We start from the raw sequence: 24,333 nt of genomic DNA on the forward strand, positions 1-24,333 counted from the left end.
AACCACAGTGTCTGTTACCTTCTCCATGCTTCTGCCACTGATGTCGGTGACCCCGGTTGCCTCCGAAAAGGCACAGGAGATAGTGTCACCCAGACACCCGCGGACATCGTCTTCAGAGATGTTGCTCTTCTGTGATCTGGCAGATCCAGAAGAGCCTTTGGAGGATTTGGGAGGGTCTCTCCTCTTCGACAGGCTCTGTTTGTAAAACCCGTAAATATATACGAATGTAGTATTAATTATATCCACACACATATTAGTAATTACATACTCAGCCTTTTTGTCTAGAGACCCGGACTCCAGCATCGACCACTGTATGGGAGTCAGCTGCTCCAGGCCCCAACGGATGAGTCCGGGAAGACTCTCCATTGTGTCTTCATCCATCTCGTCTCTGTTTGTATCCATGGCTCTGAAGTCCTGTAGAATCTGAACTTGCTGTTTGTCTCTTTGGTCTTGTAGTGAAAGTGTCCTGTAGAATCTGAACTTGCTGTTTGTCTCTTTGGTCTTGTAGTGAAAGTGTCCTGTAGAATCTGAACTTGCTGTTTGTCTCTTTGGTCTTGTAGTGAAAGTGTCCTGTAGAATCTGAACTTGCTGTTTGTCTCTTTGGTCTTGTAGTGAAAGTGTCCTGTAGAATCTGAACTTGCTGTTTGTCTCTTTGGTCTTGTAGTGAAAGTGTCCTGTAGAATCTGAACTTGCTGTTTGTCTCTTTGGTCTTGTAGTGAAAGTGTCCTGTAGAATCTGAAGTGAACCAGGTTGGATCTGGATCCTTTATCTAGATTCTGAGAAAGAACATTGTCTTTGTATCAAAAGTACATTCTATTGGCTTTGATCTTTGGATGACATCATGGCATTCCAATGACATCACAGCAAAAGATGACAGGAATAAAAAAACAACAACATTAAAACCATTTAAAAATAAACACGTAATAATTCATTGATTCAGTCTCATAAAATAAACTAAACTGTTGGAAATTCTGATTCATAGTTTAATGAATATCTTCAACAACTATTAATCACTAGTAAGCTGAAGGATTGTCTCTCTTCTGTGAAATCAACTTGCTTTTATGTTTACGTTTACGTCATTGCTTTGCTTTTAACAAACTCAACTGCATTTCATTCGCTGTAAGTTGGATTTTTAGGCGAACATATCGGTTGTAATATTTTGGCAGATTTTTGTTGTTTTATTTTGCTAATTTAATGTTTTTCCTGTGAGGACTGAGAGTTCTCAGACGTTCACACAGCGAGCTGAAGAAGCAATGAGAGGACAAACAGCTGCAGAGACACAATGTCTTCATCTCACTGCAGACAATGAAACAGAAAACACAGACGAGTCGCCGGACAGGTGTTCATACCTGCGTTACAGAAACCCTGTACGAGGACCAACGCAGTCACCTGACCACAGCAAGTGGATCCATGAATGGACGTCAGCCAGCAGTCTGTGGACCCCAGGGGCCACAATAATCCACATATAATATTTAATAACAAAAACACAGATATATCTTCAAGTTTAATAATAAAATTCTATTTTAGTTTCATTTTCATTTAATTAAATTATATTCAAACTGATTTCAGTTCATGAAATCAAAGTTTATTTTCTTCTGAATTCCATAGATAATAATAATAGTAATAGTAATAATAGTAATAATAATAATAATAATAATAATTAATATGAATGATTTTTGATCTGAAAGAAGTCAGACACACAGCCGACGATTTGTTTATTTGTTTATTTCTTAATTAACTGTCAATAAACGATTTCAGCAAAACTATAAATCATAAAATCTGTTCACAAAATATTCATCTGTTAAAACTGAAAGATTAGTGAATAAAGTCAGAATTCAAACTTGATTCTGATATTTTGAAAATGAAAATCAAGTTTAAAATGATGAAATATTTGTTTTATAATCAAAACGTCAGAAATGTGATTTTATTGAGTAAACGGATAAAATCACTTTACTATATAATATTCATTCAGATTGAATAATGACCCGCAGTTCACACAGGAGCAGGGGATTGTGGGTAAGAGCATCGTCTCTGAGGATGAGGATGATGATGTCATCTGTACCTGAGGAGGACCTGCTTGGCGGCTTTGAAGGACATGAAGTTGCTCCTCCCTCTTACTTCTTCTTCTTCTCCTCCTCTGCTCTCCGCTTCCTGTAGCGCTCGTGGGCGTCCACGATCTCGCCGACCACAGACGGGTCGTCCAGAGTCGACACGTCACCGAGGTCGCCGCTCGTCTCCACGGCGACCTTCCTGAGGATCCGCCTCATGATCTTCCCGGAGCGAGTCTTTGGCAGCCGCTTCACCACCTGAGAGACAAACGACAGGAAACACTGATTCCTGATTGGCTGACGGGTGAGACACATAACTGTCTCACAGCAGACACACAGACAGGAACTGCTCAAACCGATGAAAATGTTCTCAGGACAAAGAGAGAGATTCTGTTGCCGTGGAAACACAAGTTAAAGGGCGGGGTCTCACCAGGAAGTGCTCCGGGACGGCGTATTTGGCGATCTTTGTGGTAACGAGTTCCCGGAGCTGCTGAAGGATGGCGGCGGGGTCGTCACCGAACTCCTCCTTCAGGACGACGAAGGCAAATGGCACTGGGACACACACACACACACACACACACACACACACACACACACACTTTAAACACACTTCAGGTGTGTGTGTGTGAAAATGGCTTCCTCATGAATCCTCCAAAAGACATTTTATTAGAAGGTAATGGTCTCCTTGGCGCTGATCATCACTGCTTCTCCCACGCTGCAGAGGGCAGCAGGGGGCAGCAGAGGGAAGCAGAGGGAAGCAGGGGGAAGCAGGGGGCAGCAGAGGGAAGCAGGGGGCAGCAAAAGGGAAGCAGGGGGAAGCAGGGGGCAGCAGAGGGAAGCAGGGGGCAGCAGAGGGAAGCAGAGGGAAGCAGGGGGCAGCAAAAGGGAAGCAGGGGGCAGCAGAGGGTAGCAGGGGGCAGCAGAGGGCAGCAGGGGGCAGCAAAAGGGAAGCAGGGGGCAGCAAAAGGGAAGCAGGGGGCAGCAGAGGGAAGCAGGGGGCAGCAGGGGGCAGCAGAGGGTAGCAGGGGCAGGGGGCAGCAGAGGGCAGCAGAGGGCAGCAGAGGGAAGCAGGGGGGCAGCAGAGGGAAGCAGGGGGCAGCAGAGGGAAGCAGGGGGCAGCAGAGGGCAGCAGAGGGCAGCAGGGGGCAGCAGGGGGCTGCAGAGGGAAGCAGGGGGCAGCAGGGGGCAGCAGAGGGCAGCAGAGGGCAGCAGGGGGCAGCAGGGGGCAGCAGGGGGCAGCAGAGGGCAGCAGAGGGAAGCAGGGGGCTGCAGAGGGAAGCAGGGGGGCAGCAGGGGGCAGCAGAGGGCAGCAGGGGGCAGCAGGGGGCTGCAGAGGGGAAGCAGGGGGCAGCAGGGGGCAGCAGAGGGCAGCAGAGGGCAGCAGGGGGCAGCAGGGGGCAGCAGGGGGCAGCAGAGGGCAGCAGAGGGAAGCAGGGGGCTGCAGAGGGAAGCAGGGGGGCAGCAGGGGGGCAGCAGAGGGCAGCAGAGGGCAGCAGGGGGCTGCAGAGGGAAGCAGGGGGGCAGCAGAGGGAAGCAGGGGGGCAGCAGGGGGGCAGCAGGGGGCAGCAGAGGAAAGCAGGGGGGCAGCAGAGGGGGCAGCAGGGGGCAGCAGGGGGCAGCAGGGGGCAGCAGAGGGAAGCAGGGGGCAGCAGAGGGAAGCAGGGGGCAGCAGGGGGCAGCAGGGGGCAGCAGAGGGAAGCAGGGGGCAGCAGAGGGTCAGATATCAACCCTTTTCGTGTCCAGCTGCTTCATTTGAACTTTACATCCATAAACATACACTGATTATAGTAAAGCTCAGTATATGTTCACACAGTGAGTCACTATGTGTTTCACTTCAGTCACTTTCCATTTATTTATGTTTTGTTTGTTTTTATATATGTATGTATCTATATATCCTTTATTTACTTGTTTGTATGTTTACTTATGTGACTTTTTGTATCAAATTGGTATTCATCAGTTTATCATTGTGTTGTCAGATTAAATAAAGAATAGTAAATATAGTTTAAGCTCACTGTGGTACTGCAGACAGTGAATAAATAAATATAAGAATAATAAAGAAATAAATTGTTGATTGTTTTGATCAGTTTTCTATATGAATTGTTTTTGGTTGTTTTCAATATTGAACTCGTTCAGTCACCTCTGTACCTTTATTTTGAAAGTGCCTCCTGACTCACAGACAGGAAGAACATGTTTCCATATAAACAACACAGAGGAAGGCAGCAGCAGAGCATCATGGGAAGTTTTAGCTCTCACCTTCTCCTTTGATGTCATGTGGGATTCCGATCACAGCTGTTTCTGGAACAGCTGGATGTTCATCCTGAAACACAAATCAATCAAAGTAATCAATATTAGTTAGTAGTTATTATTCACAGGAACAGCTGAGCCCTAACGAAGAGGAAGAGACAGAAAACATGATCCAGTTTCACTGTAATCACTGAAGTTATAAATTCTGTGTGTTTGTACAGTGATAATAAAGTTGTGTTTGTACAGTGTTAATAAAGTTGTGTGTTTGTACAGTGTTAATAAAGTTGTGTGTTTGTACAGTGTTAATAAAGTTGTGTGTCTGTACTATAAGCTTTGATAAAGCTTATAGTTAGGGCTGGATCAGGTGAGTCCTGAACCATCCCTTAGTTATGCTGCTATAGGCCTAGACTATCGGGGGATTTCCCATGGTGCACTGAGCTCCTCTCTTCCTCTCTCTTTCTGCACTCATTCATGTTCCTTTAATGCATGTTACTAACTCCACTTCTTCCCCGGAGTTCTTGTGCTTTCTCGTCTTGCAGGTTCTCATGGATCCTGGTGGAGCCTCCTGCCATGGTCCTGCTTGACTGCCATTGCCAATACTGTTGTTGCTGTGCACCTGTCTCTCTCTCTGTCTCTGTCTGTCTGTCTGTCGCTCTCTCTCTCTCTCTCTCTCTCTCTCTCTCTCTCTCTCACCCCAACTGGTCGAGACAGACGACCACCCACCTAGAGCCGGAGGATCTGTCCTAGGTTTCTGCCTTTTAACAGGCAGTTTTTCCTTGCCCTTGTCTCCAAGGTCTTGCTCATGGTGGTACTGTTGGGTCTCTGTAAATAATGTTATAAAGAGTTCGGTCTAGACCTGCTCTATTTGAAAAGTGTCCTGAGATAACTTCTGTTATGAATTGGCGCTATACAAATAAAATTGAATTGAATTGAATTGAATTGTACAGTGTTAATAAAGTTGTGTGTTTGTACAGTGTTAATAAAGTTGTGTCTGTACAGTGATAATAAAGTTGTGTGTTTGTACAGTGATAATAAAGTTGTGTGTTTGTACAGTGTTAATAAAGTTGTGTGTCTGTACAGTGATAATAAAGTTGTGTGTTTGTACAGTGATAATAAAGTTGTGTGTCTGTACAGTGTTAATAAAGTTGTGTGTTTGTACAGTGTTAATAAAGTTGTGTTTGTACAGTGTTAATAAAGTTGTGTGTTTGTACAGTGTTAATAAAGTTGTGTTTGTACTGTTGCTAGCTAGCTAGTTTGGCTAACAGTAGCAGATTGATTGATGGGTGGATGTCGTGATGTCATTGGTTGGTTCTCGCTGTTTGTGGCGTCTCACCAGAGCGTCCTCGATCTCCGCCGTGCCGAGACGATGGCCGCTGACGTTGATGACATCGTCCATGCGGCCGGTTATCTGGTAGTAGCCGTCCTCTGAGCGGTACGCGCCGTCCCCAGTGAAATAACAACCTACAGACAGAGACAGGTCTCACAGACTGCAACCACTGACTGAAGACCTGCACTGCTTCACTTTCACTGACCAGGATACGGTTTGAAATACGCCTCGATGAATCTCTGGTGGTCCCCGTAGATACTGCGAGCCATCCCGGGCCACGGCTGGCTGATACACAGAGCGCCACTGACACAGTTACCGGACAGAAGCTCCCCCTGATAATAAACAGACAGTGGAAAGACTCATATATATATATATATATATTATATATATATATATATATATATTATATATATATATTATATATATATATATATATATATATATATAATATATATATATATATATATAATATAACAGACTAAAGCTAACAGGTGCATGGTCATGCTATCGTGCTAACAGACTGAGGCTAAAGCTACTGATACTTTTATTACTTCCACCGCTGCACCAAACACTCTCATTGGTTTATAAACTTCGGGACACGAGAACATTGTAGCGTCTCCTGGGGAACAACCGCTGTCATTGAGTGGATTCGTGGAGTTCGGTGTTAAAGGGAACAAATGAAACAGTTGATCAGCGGCTGCAGTTCACTCTCAGAGGATTGCAGTGAAAGTGACCTCGACCTCCTCTGAGGATGAAATGTGAAACCGAAGGAGACCTAATCTAATCTAATCTAATCTAAAACCCTCGACCGCTGCAGATTACGGTTCTTCAACAGAGGAGGGAAACTAGCGGATAATTAATTTGGGGCAGCAGCGATCTTCCCAACAGAGCCTGAAAGTCTGTTAATCAAAGCAAACAGATGCTGCTGGTTTCGTTTTAATGGAAAGATTAAAGGGGGGGGCATCACTCGAGGGCTCGTCTGACCTCTCACATCGAAAGGTCAAGTGGGGTCAATGAGACGCAGAGACCGATGATCTGATCTGAAGCTGATCAAGAACTCGATTGGTCCAAATGGTTGAAGAGTTCCCTTTTTAGTAAGTTAGCACATAGACGAACGTAGCACTGGGCTAGCTGGCTATAGCTAGCTGTAATGTTACATTAATTGGAATTAGTAGCTATGCCAACAGCTAGCTAGACAGCTAACATAACCGTGGTAACAATATATGACTGTGGTTGCTTCAGCCATCTTCTATGCTGTGGTCTGCTTGGTTAGGTTGGTTAGCGTATGGAAAGCGGATAGGAGCTAACTTCAGCTCTGTTACTAGTTACTCTAGATGGCATTAACTTGGCCTCTAGCACCACTGTCAGGAATCTTGGAGTTATCTTTGATCAGGATTTGTCATTTAACTCCCACATAAAGCAGACCTCTAGGACTGCCTTCTTTCATTTACGTAATATTAGAAAAAATTAGACACATACTATCACAGACAGATGCAGAAAAACTAATCCATGCATTTGTTACTTCAAGGCTGGATTACTGCAACTCTTTATTATCAGGTTGCCCCAATAAGTCCATTAAAACGCTCCAATTAATTCAGAACGCTGCAGCACGAGTACTGACAGGAACTAGAAAAAGAGATCACATCTCTCCTGTACTAGCTTCTCTGCATTGGCTCCCTGTAAAATGTAGAATAGAATTTAAAATCCTCCTCCTCACCTATAAAGCTCTTCATGGTCAGGCCCCTTCATATCTTAAAGAGCTCATAGTACCCTATTACCCCACTAGAACACTACGTTCTCTGAATGCTGGGCTACGGTTTCTGTTGTCACTGCTCGTTGTCCCCAATCGTTGCTGTTTTCATGTTCATGTTCATCATCGGTCACTACTATTAGTGTAGTTGTTGCTGTGCACCTGTCTGTCTGTCTGTCTGTCTGTCTGTCTGTCTGTCTCTCTCTTTGTCTCTCTCTCTCCCACCCACCTAGAGCCGGAGGATCTGTCCTAGGTTTCTGCCTTTTAACAGGCAGTTTTTCCTTGCCCTTGTCTCCAAGGTCTTGCTCATGGTGGTACTGTTGGGTCTCTGTAATTAATGTTAAAGAGTTCGGTCTAGACCTGCTCTATTTGAAAAGTGTCCTGAGATAACTTCTGTTATGAATTGGCGCTATACAAATAAAATTTGATTCAATTGAATTGAATTGAATTGAAAATTGAATTGTTTTCAGGTCACCTTCTCTCCCATGAGAACCGGCTGGATGCCAAAGAACGGCCTCATCGCCATCGCTGGGATGATGGGAGCTCCATCCTCTGCAGGGCGAGGGGCGATGCAGACACCACCGGTCTCTACGGGGAGACGAGGGAGGACAACATTCATTACTTCATATGAGAGAGGAGGAAGAAAGAAAGTGAGTCAGTAAATATTGAACCAGGCAGGAACACAGCTGACGTCCACTGCTCCCCCTACAGACTGCCTTCTACAGACTGCCCCCTACAGACTGCTCCCTACAGGCTGGGTTAGTATTGCCCCCCCCAGAGGACACTTACAGGAGCTTCAGCTGCCACAGGGGCATCAGTCGGGGGCTCTTTAGTTGTCTTTGGGAGGTTATTCTATGAAAACGTGATTGTTTTAATGATGAAGACACTTGAATAATTAAAGAAACATGAATATATGTGCAGTTTGTCCTCTCTGGGGGGGGGGCAGTAACAGTTACTCCCGGCTGCCACTAGAGGGCCTCAGATGTTGCTTCTCTCTGCAGCTTTAATTTCCTTTAATTTCTTAATTTATTGGGGATTTTTCTCCTTTTAAGAGAAAGAAGCAGCTGGCAGAGAGTTTAAAGTCTGATTTAAAAACAACGTGGAGGAATTAGGTCACACACACTCTCACACTGCCGTCAGTGATCCTCCACTGTCTTGTCCTGGGGGGTTGTGGGCGGGTTGGGGTGTAGATAAGTGTGTTGAGGATTTGATCTTAATTCATTTTCTACAGAGCTGCAGATGTTCTGCTGCTAATCGTTCAAATTAGGGTTAAAGCTCCAGTAAAGAGAGAATCAGACGGACTTACAGTCGCACAAACACACGGACAGACGGATGAGGAAATGTTTCTAACAATGTTCAGAGAAATCTGACATTATATTATTAAACATTTGCCTTTAAAGAAATGAACCCCAGAGGACACTTTATTTATACTTTACTTTAACTCTTGTTCCCGTGGCAACAGAATCTCCCAGTTTTGTCCTGATTATAATTTTTAAACCAATTTGATCTATCTGGTGCAGTTTGTCCTCCTGTCTCGCCACACGCTTTAAATCACCCCTTTTTTCCATGGAGTTTGGTGTGATACGGTTTTTTCTGTATCGACCAATCACTGAACAATGTTTATATTTTACTTTATTAATGAGGAAACTTTAATTGGTCTTTTGTATGTGTGTAAATCAACCTGCAGGTTACCATGGCACCTGTGTGTGTGTGTGTGTGTGTGTGTGTGTGTGTGTGTGTGTCTCACCTGTCTGCCACCAGGTGTCCACTAAAGGACAGCGTCCGTCTCCAACCACACTGTGGAACCAGTGCCAGGCCTCGTGGTTAATGGGCTCTCCCACTGCACACACATCATCAGAATCAGTCTATAAGTCAATGTACTGTTCACTTCCACTGCTTTCATACAAACACGCAGCCCAAACACAAACACATAAACAACAATAAACAATAAATACAATATACAAAGGAAACAATGAATAAAACCCAGAAACTAAGAATATAACATTACTCCAAATTAAAACGTTAAAGCCATAGGTCTTTAATTTCACTTAAAAATAGTGAGAGAGCTCCTCCACTACATTTATCTGACAGTATTAGTTTATAATTATTAATAATATGTTTATAACATATTGGTTTATAAAATACGATCAATGCATTGTTTCAAACAGTGTGAAGGGTTTACTGGCATCTAGCTACTAACTAGCTAATCTACATCAAGCATTAGCTGAGTAGTTAGCTGGCTAGCTAGTGTAACACTGCTGCAGCAGTATTATTACTTCCTCCACCTTCATTCTGCTACAGTCACTTAATGTCTTTCTAATGTGGGTCATCAATAGGCTGATTATTGATCTTCAGTTTAATATTAGACCAGTTTGTGTGTGACATAAGAATAAAGGCTAATAATGAAATCAATAAATCTTGTCTCAGTCCAACCTGAGGACTGTCATTAGGACGATTAGAACAACATGTGACCTGATCCCAGCGTCCTCAGAGACGAGCGCTCGTACTTCTTCACCCAACTGTCATCGTACTTCAGCAGCAGACGCAGAGCCGTCGGAGCCCCATAGAACTGACTGATCCCCAGACGCTGCACGGTCTCCCAGTACCTGCCTGTACACCGGATGAACACATGAACACACTCTGTATGAACACATGAACACACTCTGTATGAACACACACTGTATGAACACATGAACACACACTGTATGAACACATGAACACACTGTATGAACACATGAACACCCACTGTATGAACACATGAACACACTGTATGAACACATGAACACATACTGTATGAACACACACTGTATGAACCCATGAACACATACTGTATGAACACACACTGTATGAACACATGAACACACTGTATGAACACATGAACACACTGTATGAACACATGAACACATACTGTATGAACACACACTGTATGAACACATGAACACACACTGTATGAACACACACTGTATGAACACATGAACACACTGTATGAACACATGAACACATACTGTATGAACACACACTGTATGAACACATGAACACACACTGTATGAACACATGAACACACACTGTATGAACACACACTGTATGAACACATGAACACACTGTATGAACACATGAACACATACTGTATGAACACACACTGTATGAACACATGAACACATACTGTATGAACACACACTGTATGAACACATGAACACACACTGTATGAACACACACTGTATGAACACATGAACACACTGTATGAACACATGAACACACATTGTATGAACACATGAACACATACTGTATGAACACATGAACACACACTGTATGAACACACACTGTATGAACACATGAACACACTGTATGAACACATGAACACACACTGTAGGAACACACACTGTATGAACACATGAACACACACTGTAGGAACACACACTGTATGAACACATGATAACAACCAGGTCAAAGGTCAAGGCCACGTCAGAGTGACAGAAGGTCACAGCACCTTGTGGAGACTTCCTGTGAGGTCAGGTGAGATAAAGTGGCTGCGCTCTACAACTGAAGGTAATAAACCAACATTAACGACATTAATGAGTAACTCAATGCTGGACGGAGGCCAATGAAACTCCACATTCCTTCTGTTCATCCATTACTTTACCTGGACTGACTGCACACCTGGATCCACCTGAGAGGAGACTGAGCTTCATAACGACAGCAGGCTCAACCATTAGCAACAATGGAGCTATAATGTTAGCTTGTGGGCTAACAAACATTACTTGGCTCATGTTATTATTGCAAATATAATATATTTATTAATTAATATATATTATTATATATATAAATATTCAACATATTAAAATATTATTTTATAATTAATAATTAATCATATAATAATCTACAGGAGGAATTTATCTCCAGGACAGAAAGCAGAAAACACTGAAACACTGTAAAGTATATTATTATAAGTATATTATTATAAGCATATTATATTATAAGTATATTATTATAAGTATATTATATTATAAGTATATTATTATAAGTATATTATATTATAAGCATATTATTATAAGTATATTATATTATAAGTATATTATTATAAGTATATTATAAGTATATTATTATAAGTATATTATATTATAAGTATATTATTATAAGTATATTATATTATAAATATATTATTATAACTATATTATAACTATATTATTATAAGTATATTATAAATATATTATTATAAGTATATTATATTATAAATATATTATTATAAGTATATTATATTATAAATATATTATTATAACTATATTATAACTATATTATTATAAGTATATTATAAATATATTATTATAAGTATATTATATTATAAATATACTATTATAAGTATATTATATTATAAGTATATTATATTATAACTATATTATTATAAGTATATTATATTATAAATATATTATTATAACTATATTATAAGTATATTATTATAAGTATATTATAAATATATTATTATAAGTTTATTATATTATAAGTATATTATTATTTATAAACACATCATAGAGACAGAATTGTACAAAAAGTTCCTAAAACTTGGAAAGCTCATCTCTGATCAACATTCACAGGATATATGTCGTGTAATAAGTCATGAGGGGTCATCAGTTGGTCTCACCTGGGTTTGGGTAAACAGGTGTGCTCTCAAACAGGATGGTGGTGGCGCCGTTGCACAGCGGGCCGTACACCACGTAGCTGTGTCCCGTTATCCAGCCGACGTCTGCCACGCAGCCGAACACGTCGCCGTCCCGGTAGTCGAACACGTACTGAAGACACAACAACACGAGGTCAACGCTGTGGCGGGAAAACTGCTGTCCACTCACATGACCCCAAAACCCAACCACTACAGCAGTGGAGAGTAACTAAGTACATTTACTCCAGTACAGAACTTGAGTACAGCACTGAGCCCTGTAGGGCAAGTTGCTGGAAATAGTTATTTCTCTCAAAGGTATCTGGAGAATTACTGCAAATAAAAGTAATTAGTTACTTAAAGTAACCTGTCAGATTAATTATCTATTAATCCTCCCGACCACCAGAGGGCAGTAAACATTAACGAGCTGTTCAACATGGCGGTCAGCTAGCTAGCTACATCTGCTAGCTAATGTTAGCTAAATATATTATAACTTTATTTTGTGATATCATAACTTTGTGTTTTTATATCATAACTTTGTGTTTTTATATTATAACTTTGTGTTGTTGTGATATTATAACTTTGTGTTGTTTTTATATTATAACTTTGTGTTGTTTTTATATTATAACTTTGTGTTGTTATATTATAACTTTGTGTTGTTATATTATAACTTTGTGTTGTTGTTATATTATAACTTTGTGTTGTGATATTATAACTTTGTGTTGTTATATTATAACTTTGTGTTGTGATATTATAACTTTGTGTTGTTATATTATAACTTTGTGTTGTGATATTATAACTTTGTGTTGTGATATTATAACTTTCTGTTGTTATATTATAACTTTCTGTTGTTATATTATAACTTTGTGTTGTAATATTATAACTTTGTGTTGTTATGATATTATAACTTTGTGTTGTTGTGATATTATAACTTTGTGTTGTTATATTATAACTTTGTGTTGTTATATTATAACTTTGTGTTGTTTTTATATTATAACTTTGTGTTGTTGTTATATTATAACTTTGTGTTGTTTTTATATTATAACTTTGTGTTGTTGTTATATTATAACTTTGTGTTGTTGTTATATTATAACTTTGTGTTGTGATATTATAACTTTGTGTTGTTATATTATAACTTTGTGTTGTTGTTATATTATAACTTTGTGTTGTTATATTATAACTTTGTGTTGTTTTTATATTATAACTTTGTGTTGTTTTTATATTATAACTTTCTGTTGTAATATTATAACTTTGTGTTGTTGTAATATTATAACTTTCTGTTGTAATATTATAACTTTGTGTTGTTGTAATATTATAACTTTGTGTTGTTTTTATATTATAACTTTGTATTGTGATATTATAACTTTGTGTCGTTATATGTAATATAATGTTGCACACTGGAGCTTTAATTAATGACCCGAGGAAGAGGTTAAAGGTCACCCTGGTTCCGTCTCAAGAGGTCACTGGATGATGTCACTGTTTAAGAATCTGAAGTTGTTTTGATCAGAAACAAAATGGCCGAAGAGCCAATGAGAGGCGCTTAGCAACGGCGGTCTCTCAGTGTCTGTGGTCCTGGCGTGGACCCAGCAGTGCTTGTCTTTTTCAGATAAAGCAGCTTTTGTTCAGTTTCATCCAAACACCCCCCCCCCACTGAATGCTAAGCTGCTTTAGAAATTAGCACTGATAAATATTTGGCAGTGATGGCTGGTGGGGTGGGGGGGTGGGGGGTGGGGGGGGGGGGGGTTGTTATGGTTTATGTTTTTATTCAATTATCATCATAAACATCACACACACACACACACACACACACACACACACATAGAGAAAACAGATGTTTCTGCTTGTCTGTCAGAATAAAAGCTAATTTAAAGCTTTCAGGGCAGATTTGGCCTCAGGGCGGCTCCTCCTCCTCCTCTTCCTCCTCGTCCTCCCTGTGCGGACAAACAGCAGCGCTTTTGTTCGGCCTGTTGTGTAACTGCTCTCCTTTGTCTTTACTTCCTCGCTCAAACACGACCCGAATTACAACCGCTAAAGAACCAAGCTCCTTCCAACTCACAGCTTACAGCCAGGTTTTCAAAATAAAAGCTCTCCACACGCCCCTTTGTGCGTACCTGGTGTGTAAGTGATGTGTGTGTGTGTGTACCTGGTGTGTACCTGGTGTGTCAGTGATATGTGTGTGTGTGTACCTGGTGTGTACCTGGTGTGTCAGTGATGTGTGTGTGTGTGTACCTGGTGTGTCAGTGAGGTGTGTGTGTGTGTGTGTGTTTGTACCTGGTGTGTACCTGGTGTGTCAGTGAGGGTGTGTGTGTGTGTGTGTACCTGGTGTGTACCTGGTGTGTCAGTGAGGTGTGTGTGTGTGTGTACCTGGTGTGTCAGTGAGGTTGTGTGTGTGTGTGTTTGTACCTGGTGTGTACCTGGTGTGTCAGTGAGGTGTGTGTGTGTGTGTGTACCTGGTGTGTCAGTGATGTGTGTGTGTGTACCTGGTGTGTCAGTGAGGTGTGTGTGTGTGTGTACCTGGTGTGTCAGTGAGGTGTGTGTGTGTGTGTGTGCCTGGTGTGTACCTGGTGTGTCAGTGAGGTGTGTGTGTGTGTGTGTGTGTACCTGGTGTGTCAGTGAGGTGTGTGTGTGTGTGTACCTGGTGTGTCAGTGATGTGTGTGTGTGTACCTGGTGTGTCAGTGAGGTGTGTGTGTGTGTGTACCTGGTGTGTCAGTGAGGTGTGTGTGTGTGTTTGTACCTGGTGTGTACCTGGTGTGTCAGTGAGGTGTGTGTGTGTGTGTGTACCTGGTGTGTCAGTGATGTGTGTGTGTGTGTATACCTGGTGTGTCAGTGAGGTGTACAGCAGGTATCCAGCCTGTGTGTGGACGATGCCTTTAGGTTTTCCCGTACTTCCTGATGTGTACAGCAGAAACAGAAGATCTTCACTGTCCAAAGGCTCCGCAGGACAGACAGCAGACTGAGAGGACATCACCTGCAACACAGATACTGGTACTGATACTGATACTGATACTGGTACTGACACTGGTACCGGTACTGTTACTGATACTGGTACTAGTACTGGTAGTACTGATACTGGTACTGGTACTGGTACAGATACAGATAAAGATACAGATACTGGTACTGGTACTGGTACTGGTACTGATACTGGTACTAGTACTGTTAGTACTGATACTGGTACTGATAATGATACTGGTACTGGTACTGATACTGGTAGTACTGATACTGGTACTGATACTGGTACAGATACAGATACAGATACAGATACTGATACTGATACTGATACTGGTACTGATACTGGTACTGGTACAGATACTGGTACTGGTACAGATACTGGTACTGGTAGTACTGATACTGGTACTGATACAGATACTGATACTGGTAGTACTGATACTGGTAGTACTGATACTGGTACTGGTACTGGTACTGATACTGGTACTAACACTGGTACTGATACAGATACTGATACTGGTACTGGTACTGGTACTGATACTGATACTGGTACTGGTAGTACTGATACTGGTACTGGTACTGATACTGGTACTGATACTGATACGGGTACTGGTAGTACTGATACTGGTACTGGTACTGGTACTGATACTGGTACTGGTACTGGTAGTACTGATACTGGTACTGATACCGGTAGTACTGATACTGGTACTAACACTGGTACTGATACAGATACTGATACTGATACTGGTAGTACTGATACTGGTACTGGTACTGGTACTGATACTGGTACTGATACTGATACTGATACTGGTAGTACTGATACTGGTACTGGTACTGGTACTGGTACTGATACTGATACTAGTACTGGTAGTACTGATACTGGTACTGGTACTGATACTGATACTAGTACTGATACTGACACTGGTACTGGTAGTACTGATACTGGTACTGGTACTGGTACTGGTACTGGTACTGATACTGGTACTGATACTGATACTGGTAGTACTGATACTGGTACTGGTACTGGTACTGATACTGATACTAGTACTGGTACTGATACTGATACTGATACTGGTAGTACTGATACTGATACTGATACTGGTAGTACTGATACTGGTACTGATACTGATACTGATACTGGTACTAACACTGGTACTGATACAGATACTGATACTGATACTGGTAGTACTGATACTGGTACTGGTACTGGTACTGATACTGATACTGATGCTGATAGTACTGATACTGGTACTGGTACTGGTACTGGTAGTACTGATACTGGTACTGATACTGATACTGATAGTGGTACTGGTAGTACTGATACTGTTAGTTCTGATATTGATACTATTGATACTGATCAGTTAGTACTGATACTGTTACAGTGTCTCACCTCCTCCAGGGGGACGTCCAGCTCTCCCATCACAGTTGGCGTCTCCGTCCTCTGAGAAACAAACACGTGTTGGACAGTCGGGCAGCTCTTCACCGCCGCGTCCACCGTCGACTTCAGTTTGACGAGTCGGCCGCCCCTCACACCTTCATTACAGGTGAGCACGGCTTTACACTGCGCTGTGAACACAACACATGTTAGCTAGCTAGCTGTTAGTCAGCTAACTTTACCCAAACAAGAATAGTTTGTAATTTCTCACATCAACATTACGAACGTAGAAGGTAACCTTAAAGTTAGGAACGAAACACTGACCGTAGGTGTTAGCATGTGTTAGCTTGTTAATATGCACTTTATTGTTTAGTTTTAGTTTCTCTCAATCTAAATAAAAGCTGTCTCGTTTATTCACCATCAAACGAACAGGAGTGGACTGTGTTTCTGTCCTCTCTCTGTCACATAAACACTAAACCTGCAGTTTTATTGTCTCGTCTCTTTAAAGGTGCTGAACAAACCTTTGAACTCTTTAAACCTTTAAATAAAATGATAAAATGCTGTATCCTGTTCACAGACTGATGCTGTATGAACGTCTCCATGCTGAAGAACACATCTCAACAGATTCCTCACAAGGTTCATCCAGCATGTCATAAGATGCCTAAATGGCTTTGTGCTATCTTAGCATCATGCTAATGCTTGCTAACCTTAGCTTGCCTGCACATTAACGTTATCACCAGCAAAATACTATCTTAGTGGATATGTTAGTTACCTAACGTTAAATTTCCAGCTAATGTTATCCATGATACTAACTGCAGGGATGAGGGTCGTAAATTAGCATCACAGATCGGTTGGATTAGCCAGCTAACCACTCAGACTTTGCTAACAATAATGTTAGCGAGCTTTTGTTTTTTAATGTTTTCTGTTTTTTCAGGTGTTTTTACGTCTTTTGTTTTCTACTAGCTGAGAGCGCTGTGAGGCAGCGGCATCCTTGGTGGCGTAGGAACATTACAGATACAGTGAGACAGTGAATATGAGTCATTTAATTTACAGCGTTCAGTCTTGTGTAGATTATCTTACTGTGATTGTGTGAGTGCTGCAGTTAGCTTAACAGTGCTAGCCACTGCACAACTGTCTTAGGCTCCACCCACCAAATACATCATCACTGTACAAACACATAAAAGGTAAATACTGCCAGTGGTTTATTGCCACAGCCTCTATAACACCTCACACAGTCTCACAGTTGACCGTCCCATCACGCTCTGCTTCACCGTGTTTGGGTTTCACTGTTTCCAAAACACAGAAGTCCTTGTGTCTGACCTCCTCAGATCCGCCTCATTATATCTGAGCTGACGGGTAGAGCGAGGCATTCGTTCTGAGTCAGTTCCCATCAGGCCTCAGTGTGATTCTGTATGCGTTCACAGACCTTTTTCTGCTTCGACTGGAAAATGACCTTTAATCAAACAGCTAAGATAGAAGAGTCACCCACTGACCAACCCTCACAAAGGTTCCACTACAACCAATAAGGTTATGTTAATTTCAATAATAACAATAAACTTTATTTAATATTCACCCACTTGTACAGTATAGGTTCTCAGCATTTACAAACTTACAAAATGGACTTTCAAACCAGAAGTGTCCATATTTCAGCTCCCAGTGGGCTGATTGTGATTCATTTTGAGTCGATTGTAAGAAACCAAAGACATTGAACTTTCTAAAATGCAGGTCCAATGTATATCAATAACTTCACAATGAATCGCAATCAGCCACTAGCAGCTGAAATATTTCCACTTCCTGTTTAAACGTCCATTTTGTATTTTGAAAATGTCTTCTTATTATAATTTACGTTTTTGCTCTAAAAGTTAAGAACTTTGACTGTAAAAACTACCTGAACAAGCTAACAGCTCTGAGGAGCTGCAGTTCCTTCAATGTCCACTAGGTGCTGCCCCCAGTAAAACCCCACATTGTGACTCAGGTTGGACCACAGTGGAGGAAGACTCACCATCCTGAATCCTCCCTGCCAGAGCCTCGGAGCTGAAGCCAGCAAACACAACAGTGTGCACCGCACCGATACGGGCGCACGCCAACATGGCCGCCACCGCCAGCGGCGACACCGGCATGTAAATGGCCACCCTGTCCCCCTTTTGGATCCCATGGCTCTTGAGGGTGTTGGCGAGGCGGCATGTGGTCTCCAGCAGCTCTCTGTTGGACAGACATCAGGACACTGAGTGTGATGGTGCTGATGAAGATATTAAAACAAGAAACGCTGTAAAATAACTGACAATCATATTTAGAATAACGTTACTATCTGCAATGTTCCTATATTTTATTTGGACCGTTAGCTCCATGCTAATAACTAGCTCACCGTTTACAAATCACCCATCAGCCAACACCACGAAGCAACCAACGCCAGACCCACACCGTGCAGCCAAGACACAGCCGGCCGGACAACCCAGAGATTCTGGATTGAAGCTAGCTAGCAATCCAACACTGTCCAGCTAACAGCACAATCAGACAATATGTCCCACAAGCTTAGCATTAATGTTAGCTTTGACTTTGGACTCTGTGTTGGACTCTGTGTTGGACTCTGTGTTGTGGACTCTGTGTTGGACTCTGTGTTGTGGACTCTGTGTTGGACTCTGTGTTGTGGACTCTGTATTGGACTCTCTGTTGGACTCTGTTGTGGACTCTGTGTTGGACTCTGTGTTGTGGACTCTGTGTTGTGGACTCTGTGTTGGACTCTGTGTTGTGGACTCTGTGTTGGACTCTGTGTTGGACTCTGTGTTGTGGACTCTGTGTTGGACTCTGTGTTTTGGACTCTGTGTTGGACTCTGTGTTGTGGACTCTGTGTTGGACTCTGTGTTGGACTCTGTGTTGTGGACTCTGTGTTGTGGACTCTGTGTTGGACTCTGTGTTGTGGACTCTGTGTTGTGGACTCTGTGTTGGACTCTGTGTTGTGGACTCTGTGTTGGACTCTGTGTTGGACTCTGTGTTGTGGACTCTGTGTTGGACTCTGTGTTGGACTCTGTGTTGTGGACTCTGTGTTGGACTCTGTGTTGGACTCTGTGTTGTGGACTCTGTGTTGTTGGACTCTGTGTTGTGGACTCTGTGTTGGACTCTGTGTTGGACTCTGTGTTGGACTCTGTGTTGTGGACTCTGTGTTGTTGGACTCTGTGTTGGACTCTGTGTTGTGGACTCTGTGTTGTGGACTCTGTGTTGTGGACTCTGTGTTGGACTCTGTGTTGTGGACTCTGTGTTGGACTCTGTGTTGGACTCTGTGTTGTGGACTCTGTGTTGTTGGACTCTGTGTTGGACTCTGTGTTGTGGACTCTGTGTTGGACTCTGTGTTGGACTCTGTGTTGTGGACTCTGTGTTGGACTCTGTGTTGTGGACTCTGTGTTGTGGACTCTGTGTTGGACTCTGTGTTGTGGACTCTGTGTTGGACTCTGTGTTGTGGACTCTGTGTTGGACTCTGTGTTGGACTCTGTGTTGGACTCTGTGTTGGACTCTGTGTTGGACTCTGTGTTGTGGACTCTGTGTTGTGGACTCTGTGTTGGACTCTGTGTTGTGGACTCTGTGTTGTGGACTCTGTGTTGGACTCTGTGTTGGACTCTGTGTTGGACTCTGTGTTGTGGTGGGTGTTGGTCGTTTGTAGTCGTTAGCAGACTCCATTTATAAGCTAACGTTAGCTAGTGTTGCCCACTGTTGGCACTCAGGAGCATAAAGGTCACAACCTTTGACCCTCATCCTACAATGAGACACATAGAAATCAGTCCACAGGCAGCAGAGGAACAAAGCTACACTACAACCTGTTCACTCTCTGCTCACACACACTGACTCACACACACAGATTATTATAGAAATATTAAATACTTCAGAATCTTCTTCACAAACGTCTGTACGTCACTTGTATGCAAGTATACTTTAGTCTTTATGCCAAGACCATGATGATGTTCTGGTTGTCTTGATGCCAGCTACAGTCTGTAGTCATTTCCCAATAAGTGACTGTTTAACTTTACCAGCTGAATGTATGTCTTTAGCACAGACTTCAAGGCTTTCCTTTACATTTATGGTGCTGTAATGACAGAGATAACATCAACATAAAACACTATGATGATAAGATAAACATCATCTGCATAGAGGGAGGATACACGTAACTATAGGACAGCAAAGGTTGATAAGATAGAGAGCAGTATCATCTGCATATAGGGAGGATAAGAGGAACTTGCTGCAGATTGGATGTTTTCAGATGTTCATACCTGTAGGTAATCTTGACCTCAGTGCCAGGTTCATCTCGCTCCCAGATCAGAGCCACTCGGTCCGGATGTTTCTCAACATTAACGTCCAGACAGTTTTCTGACAGACAGAAACAGCAGAGAGTGAAAAGTGTTTGGTGTCTGTGTTGTTTACTGATATCGAGATACTTTCACAGATGAGTCCAAACTGTCTTTAGAAACTTCTAACATTCATCCAATAACACTGATTCTACTTTATATTATTATATCCATCAGGTTCAACACACACCTGCAGTGTAGAGCTAATGATTAGCCAATAATCAATCAAAAACAAATAATCTGCAAATTTCTTTATAACCTATTAATCATTGAAGTTCTCTGAAAGACTTTCTGTTTTCTATCATAGTGAACTGAACATTTTGGGGTTCTGAACTGTTCAGAAAGAAATGTATCATGGTTTCCTGACCTTTTATTGACTGATTGAGCAGTTAATGGACTGATCAAGAAAGCAACTGTCAGATGAATTCAAGATAATCTTAAATTGCCACCGTCCAGCCAGTAAGAAAATAAGCGTGCTCCTGTCCTCACTGCAACTGCGTACGATGGTTCAGTGTATGAGGATGGAAATGTTCTTTATTTTATTTATTTATTCGCATTTACAGGAAGATAAAATTCTTGATATAAAAAAAACAAAGAAAGTAATTTATGATATTTTTTGGCATTGATTGTTAAATATGTGAACGATGAGGATTGTTTCACTTTAAAAGTGTGAAAACCTCAGTGAAGGTTGAAACTGGAGATTTTCAAAATAATTTATGTAATGAGAGAATCAGAATCATCCTGCATGAGATCTGATACAGCACAGATCATCCAGCTGTCCTTATTGGATTATTATTGGATTATTATTGGAATATTATTGGAATATTATTGGATTATTATTGGATTACTATTGGTATTATTATCAGACAAACAACAGAGGATAAAGAGACAAACTGTGAGGACGCTGAGTGCTCGGCTCCTCCTGCTCAGACTGTTTGTGTCCAATCTATATATTTATTGATTGTATATATTTATCACTCAGATTATTGAGAAACAATATTTATTACATTGATTCTAACTCAATATAATTATTATTATCATTTTTATTATGATTAATAATAGAAATTAATGACTCCTGAAATTCAGCAGCAGTGTCATACGTTCATATCAGTCTTCTGAATGGGCACACTGACACCCCCCCCCGGAAACAACCTGGAAACACCTGGAAACCACCTGGAAACACCTGGAGACAACCTGGAAACCACCTGGAAACACCTGCAAACAACCTGGAAACCACCTGGAAATGCCTGGAATGGACACCTTTAATTTGGAGGGTTTTTTAAGTCTTTTATCAGTTCAGTAAGATTATTTCACCGCTCATTAATTAGGATGTTTGACTTTTAATGAATGGGCTGTTCCTGTATTATTTTTATTGTTATTGTTATATTACTTACATACAATGGTAAAGCAGCTGTTCATCATATATAGAATGTTATAACTGTATTTATCTCCAGTACAGAGATAATAATATATATATATAAATAACAGTTACAGTTACTTTTCAGATCAGTTTATAAAATATAATACAGATTATTAGTACAACATTAAAGTGCTGCTCAATGCATCAATAATACCAACAACAATAATAATAACAATAATAATATAAATATAAATAATCATATAATAATAATAAACTCACATTCTGCTTTATGATACTTTTTCTTTTTAAAGTCTGGTACAACTTACAGCTACTTTACTTTACTTGGATTACTTTTACTGTTGAACGTTTTTCCCGCCAACACAAATGAAGTGAACTAATGAATCGATTACATAAACACTGTATGAACTGATTATTGGAAGAATACGATCGATATCATCGATCACTGACGTCATGAAGCGCAGTTCAGATCAATAAACTCAAACGGACTTTCCTATGCAACAGGGAACATATTGATTGATTATAGATCAGCGGACAGTTGATTGATTATCGGACAGGTGATTGATTACCGGACACGTTGAGCTTCCCTCCCAGGAACCAGCTGATCTTCCCGCTGCTGAGCTCGCAGTCCCGGACCCGGTGGAACGGTTTCATCCAGCGGAGTCTGTCAGCGGCGGCGGACCCCCAGAACAGATCCGGATCCGTGACCGAGAGCCGGTGCAGATCCCGGTGGGACAGCCGGGACAGCTCGGAGGTCCAGGTCCCAGGTGGCGGCAGGGACGACAGACATCTGTGTAGTCCGGTCCTGGTCTGACCCGGTCCCGGGGTCCTGCAGCGGATCAGGAGGGTCCTGAAGAGTCCGGTCCCCCTGCTGCCAGGAGCCATGTTGATCCTCTGGATCCAGAACTAAGACTGAGACACCTCAACCTCTCTCTCTCTCTCTCTCTCTCTCTCTGTCAGGTGTGTTCAGGTGTTTGGAGGTATGGAAGACCGTTAGTGCCAAAACCAGTTCTTAAAAAGTTACATGATGTTTTAATTATTCCCTGTATGGAAGAGATTTAGGGCCAATATTGTAGAAACATTATTTGAGTTTTTAGTTTAAAGTCAGGATTCGGACTTTATGGAGGAACTTTAATGCCAAAATCTTCTCCAAATAGTGACTTCTTGTTGTTTTTGCCTTTAATCAACTGACAACCGCTGCAGCAAGGACTCCTGGGACAGCAGACACCAGGACGCTGTGTGATGTGTCATGATGTGGTTATTTCAGCATCATATTGATCCGTTTGTTGACATTAGATCACAGAAATATCGGATTATTTTAGGCTCAAACTGCAGCAGTGAGACAGGTTAAAGGGACAATATCCGCCTCGTATTACTGGTGTAACGCACGCTGCTGCAACACCTCATCACACTTGCTGTTTGGATGTGAGAGAAGCCCTAGTGGCAGAAACTGCACACTGTTCAAATCTTCATCATATCACACAAACATGGCTGCCCCCTGTAGGTTGGATCAGTTCTGCACTCCGTGCCCCCTTACTGACTGACTGTTTCTGAGGCTGAGAACTCAAATAATAATAATAATAATAATAATAATCATCCATAAACATACAATGTGATCAATAATAATGTAAAAACAAACAGATTTAAAGCCTTTAAGCAGATTAATTCACTGGAATCAGATTAGTTTGTTGTTGATAGAAACAGGTTCGTTATACTACAAATACTGAAGTACTCTTACTCTTAATGAAGTACTCTTACTCTTAATGAAGTACTCTTACTCTTAATGAAGTACTCTTACTCTTAATAAACTACTCTTACTCTTAATGAAGTACTCTTACTCTTAATAAAGTTACTGTGCAGTATTTCTGAACCGTGGTTCCAGCAGTCAGTTGTTCAGTGACCTCTGACCCCTGCTGCTGTTTTCCTGCAGCAGAAGCTTTAAGCTCAGTGTTTGTGTGTGCGGAGGTCAGATTAAAGGATGTAAACAACCGTTAATCCCACACAACTCATTTATGATGATTATTGATCCTCCGTTAATCTACTGATAGAGAAATATCAAACCGAGACCATCAGTGTGTCCTTCCTGCAACAACAACAACATCAACAACATCAACAACATCAACAACATCAACAGGTTGTTTTTTTTGGTAACTTGGTAACATTGGAATAAAAAAGTTATTTTATTCAGATAAATTCTGTGAACACATTTTAAATAAGTTTGGAGAAAAGCTGCATGAGTCAAACTTTAATGAATTAACAATAAAAACTTGAGTTACTTAAAT

General features: G+C 41.5%; 1 protein-coding gene across 1 annotated transcript; it reads right to left on the reverse strand.

Annotated features, from left to right (window-relative positions):
* Positions 1 to 1,709: 1,709 nt before the first annotated feature.
* Positions 1,710 to 24,140, reverse strand: acss1 (acyl-CoA synthetase short chain family member 1). Its single transcript, XM_051395697.1, has 14 exons — positions 22,621 to 24,140; positions 20,599 to 20,695; positions 18,342 to 18,541; positions 16,355 to 16,530; positions 14,834 to 14,986; positions 12,006 to 12,153; positions 9,842 to 9,979; positions 9,117 to 9,209; positions 7,845 to 7,957; positions 5,825 to 5,951; positions 5,626 to 5,753; positions 4,302 to 4,365; positions 2,479 to 2,600; positions 1,710 to 2,306 (listed from the first exon to the last, which is right to left on the reverse strand). The coding sequence occupies exons 1-14, from the start codon at positions 22,934 to 22,936 to the stop codon at positions 2,115 to 2,117; spliced, it is 2,067 nt and encodes a 688-aa protein (XP_051251657.1). The 5' UTR covers positions 22,937 to 24,140; the 3' UTR covers positions 1,710 to 2,114.
* Between the last annotated feature and the right edge of the window lie 193 nt (positions 24,141 to 24,333).

Source organism: Dicentrarchus labrax, unplaced genomic scaffold (genome assembly GCF_905237075.1).
Source record: "Dicentrarchus labrax unplaced genomic scaffold, dlabrax2021, whole genome shotgun sequence".
Lineage (NCBI taxonomy): Eukaryota > Metazoa > Chordata > Actinopteri > Moronidae > Dicentrarchus > Dicentrarchus labrax.

Coding starts and splice junctions, on each gene's coding strand:
- acss1 (XM_051395697.1), bottom strand. CDS start 22,936: ATGGCTCCTGGCAGCAGGGGGACCGGACTCTTCAGGACCCTCCTGATC. Junction 16,531..18,341: donor GGCAGGGAGGATTCAGGATG/GTGAGTCTTCCT, acceptor TTGTGTTCACAG/CGCAGTGTAAAGCCGTGCTC. Junction 9,210..9,841: donor TCTGAGGACGCTGGGATCAG/GTCACATGTTGT, acceptor ATGTGTGTGCAG/TGGGAGAGCCCATTAACCAC.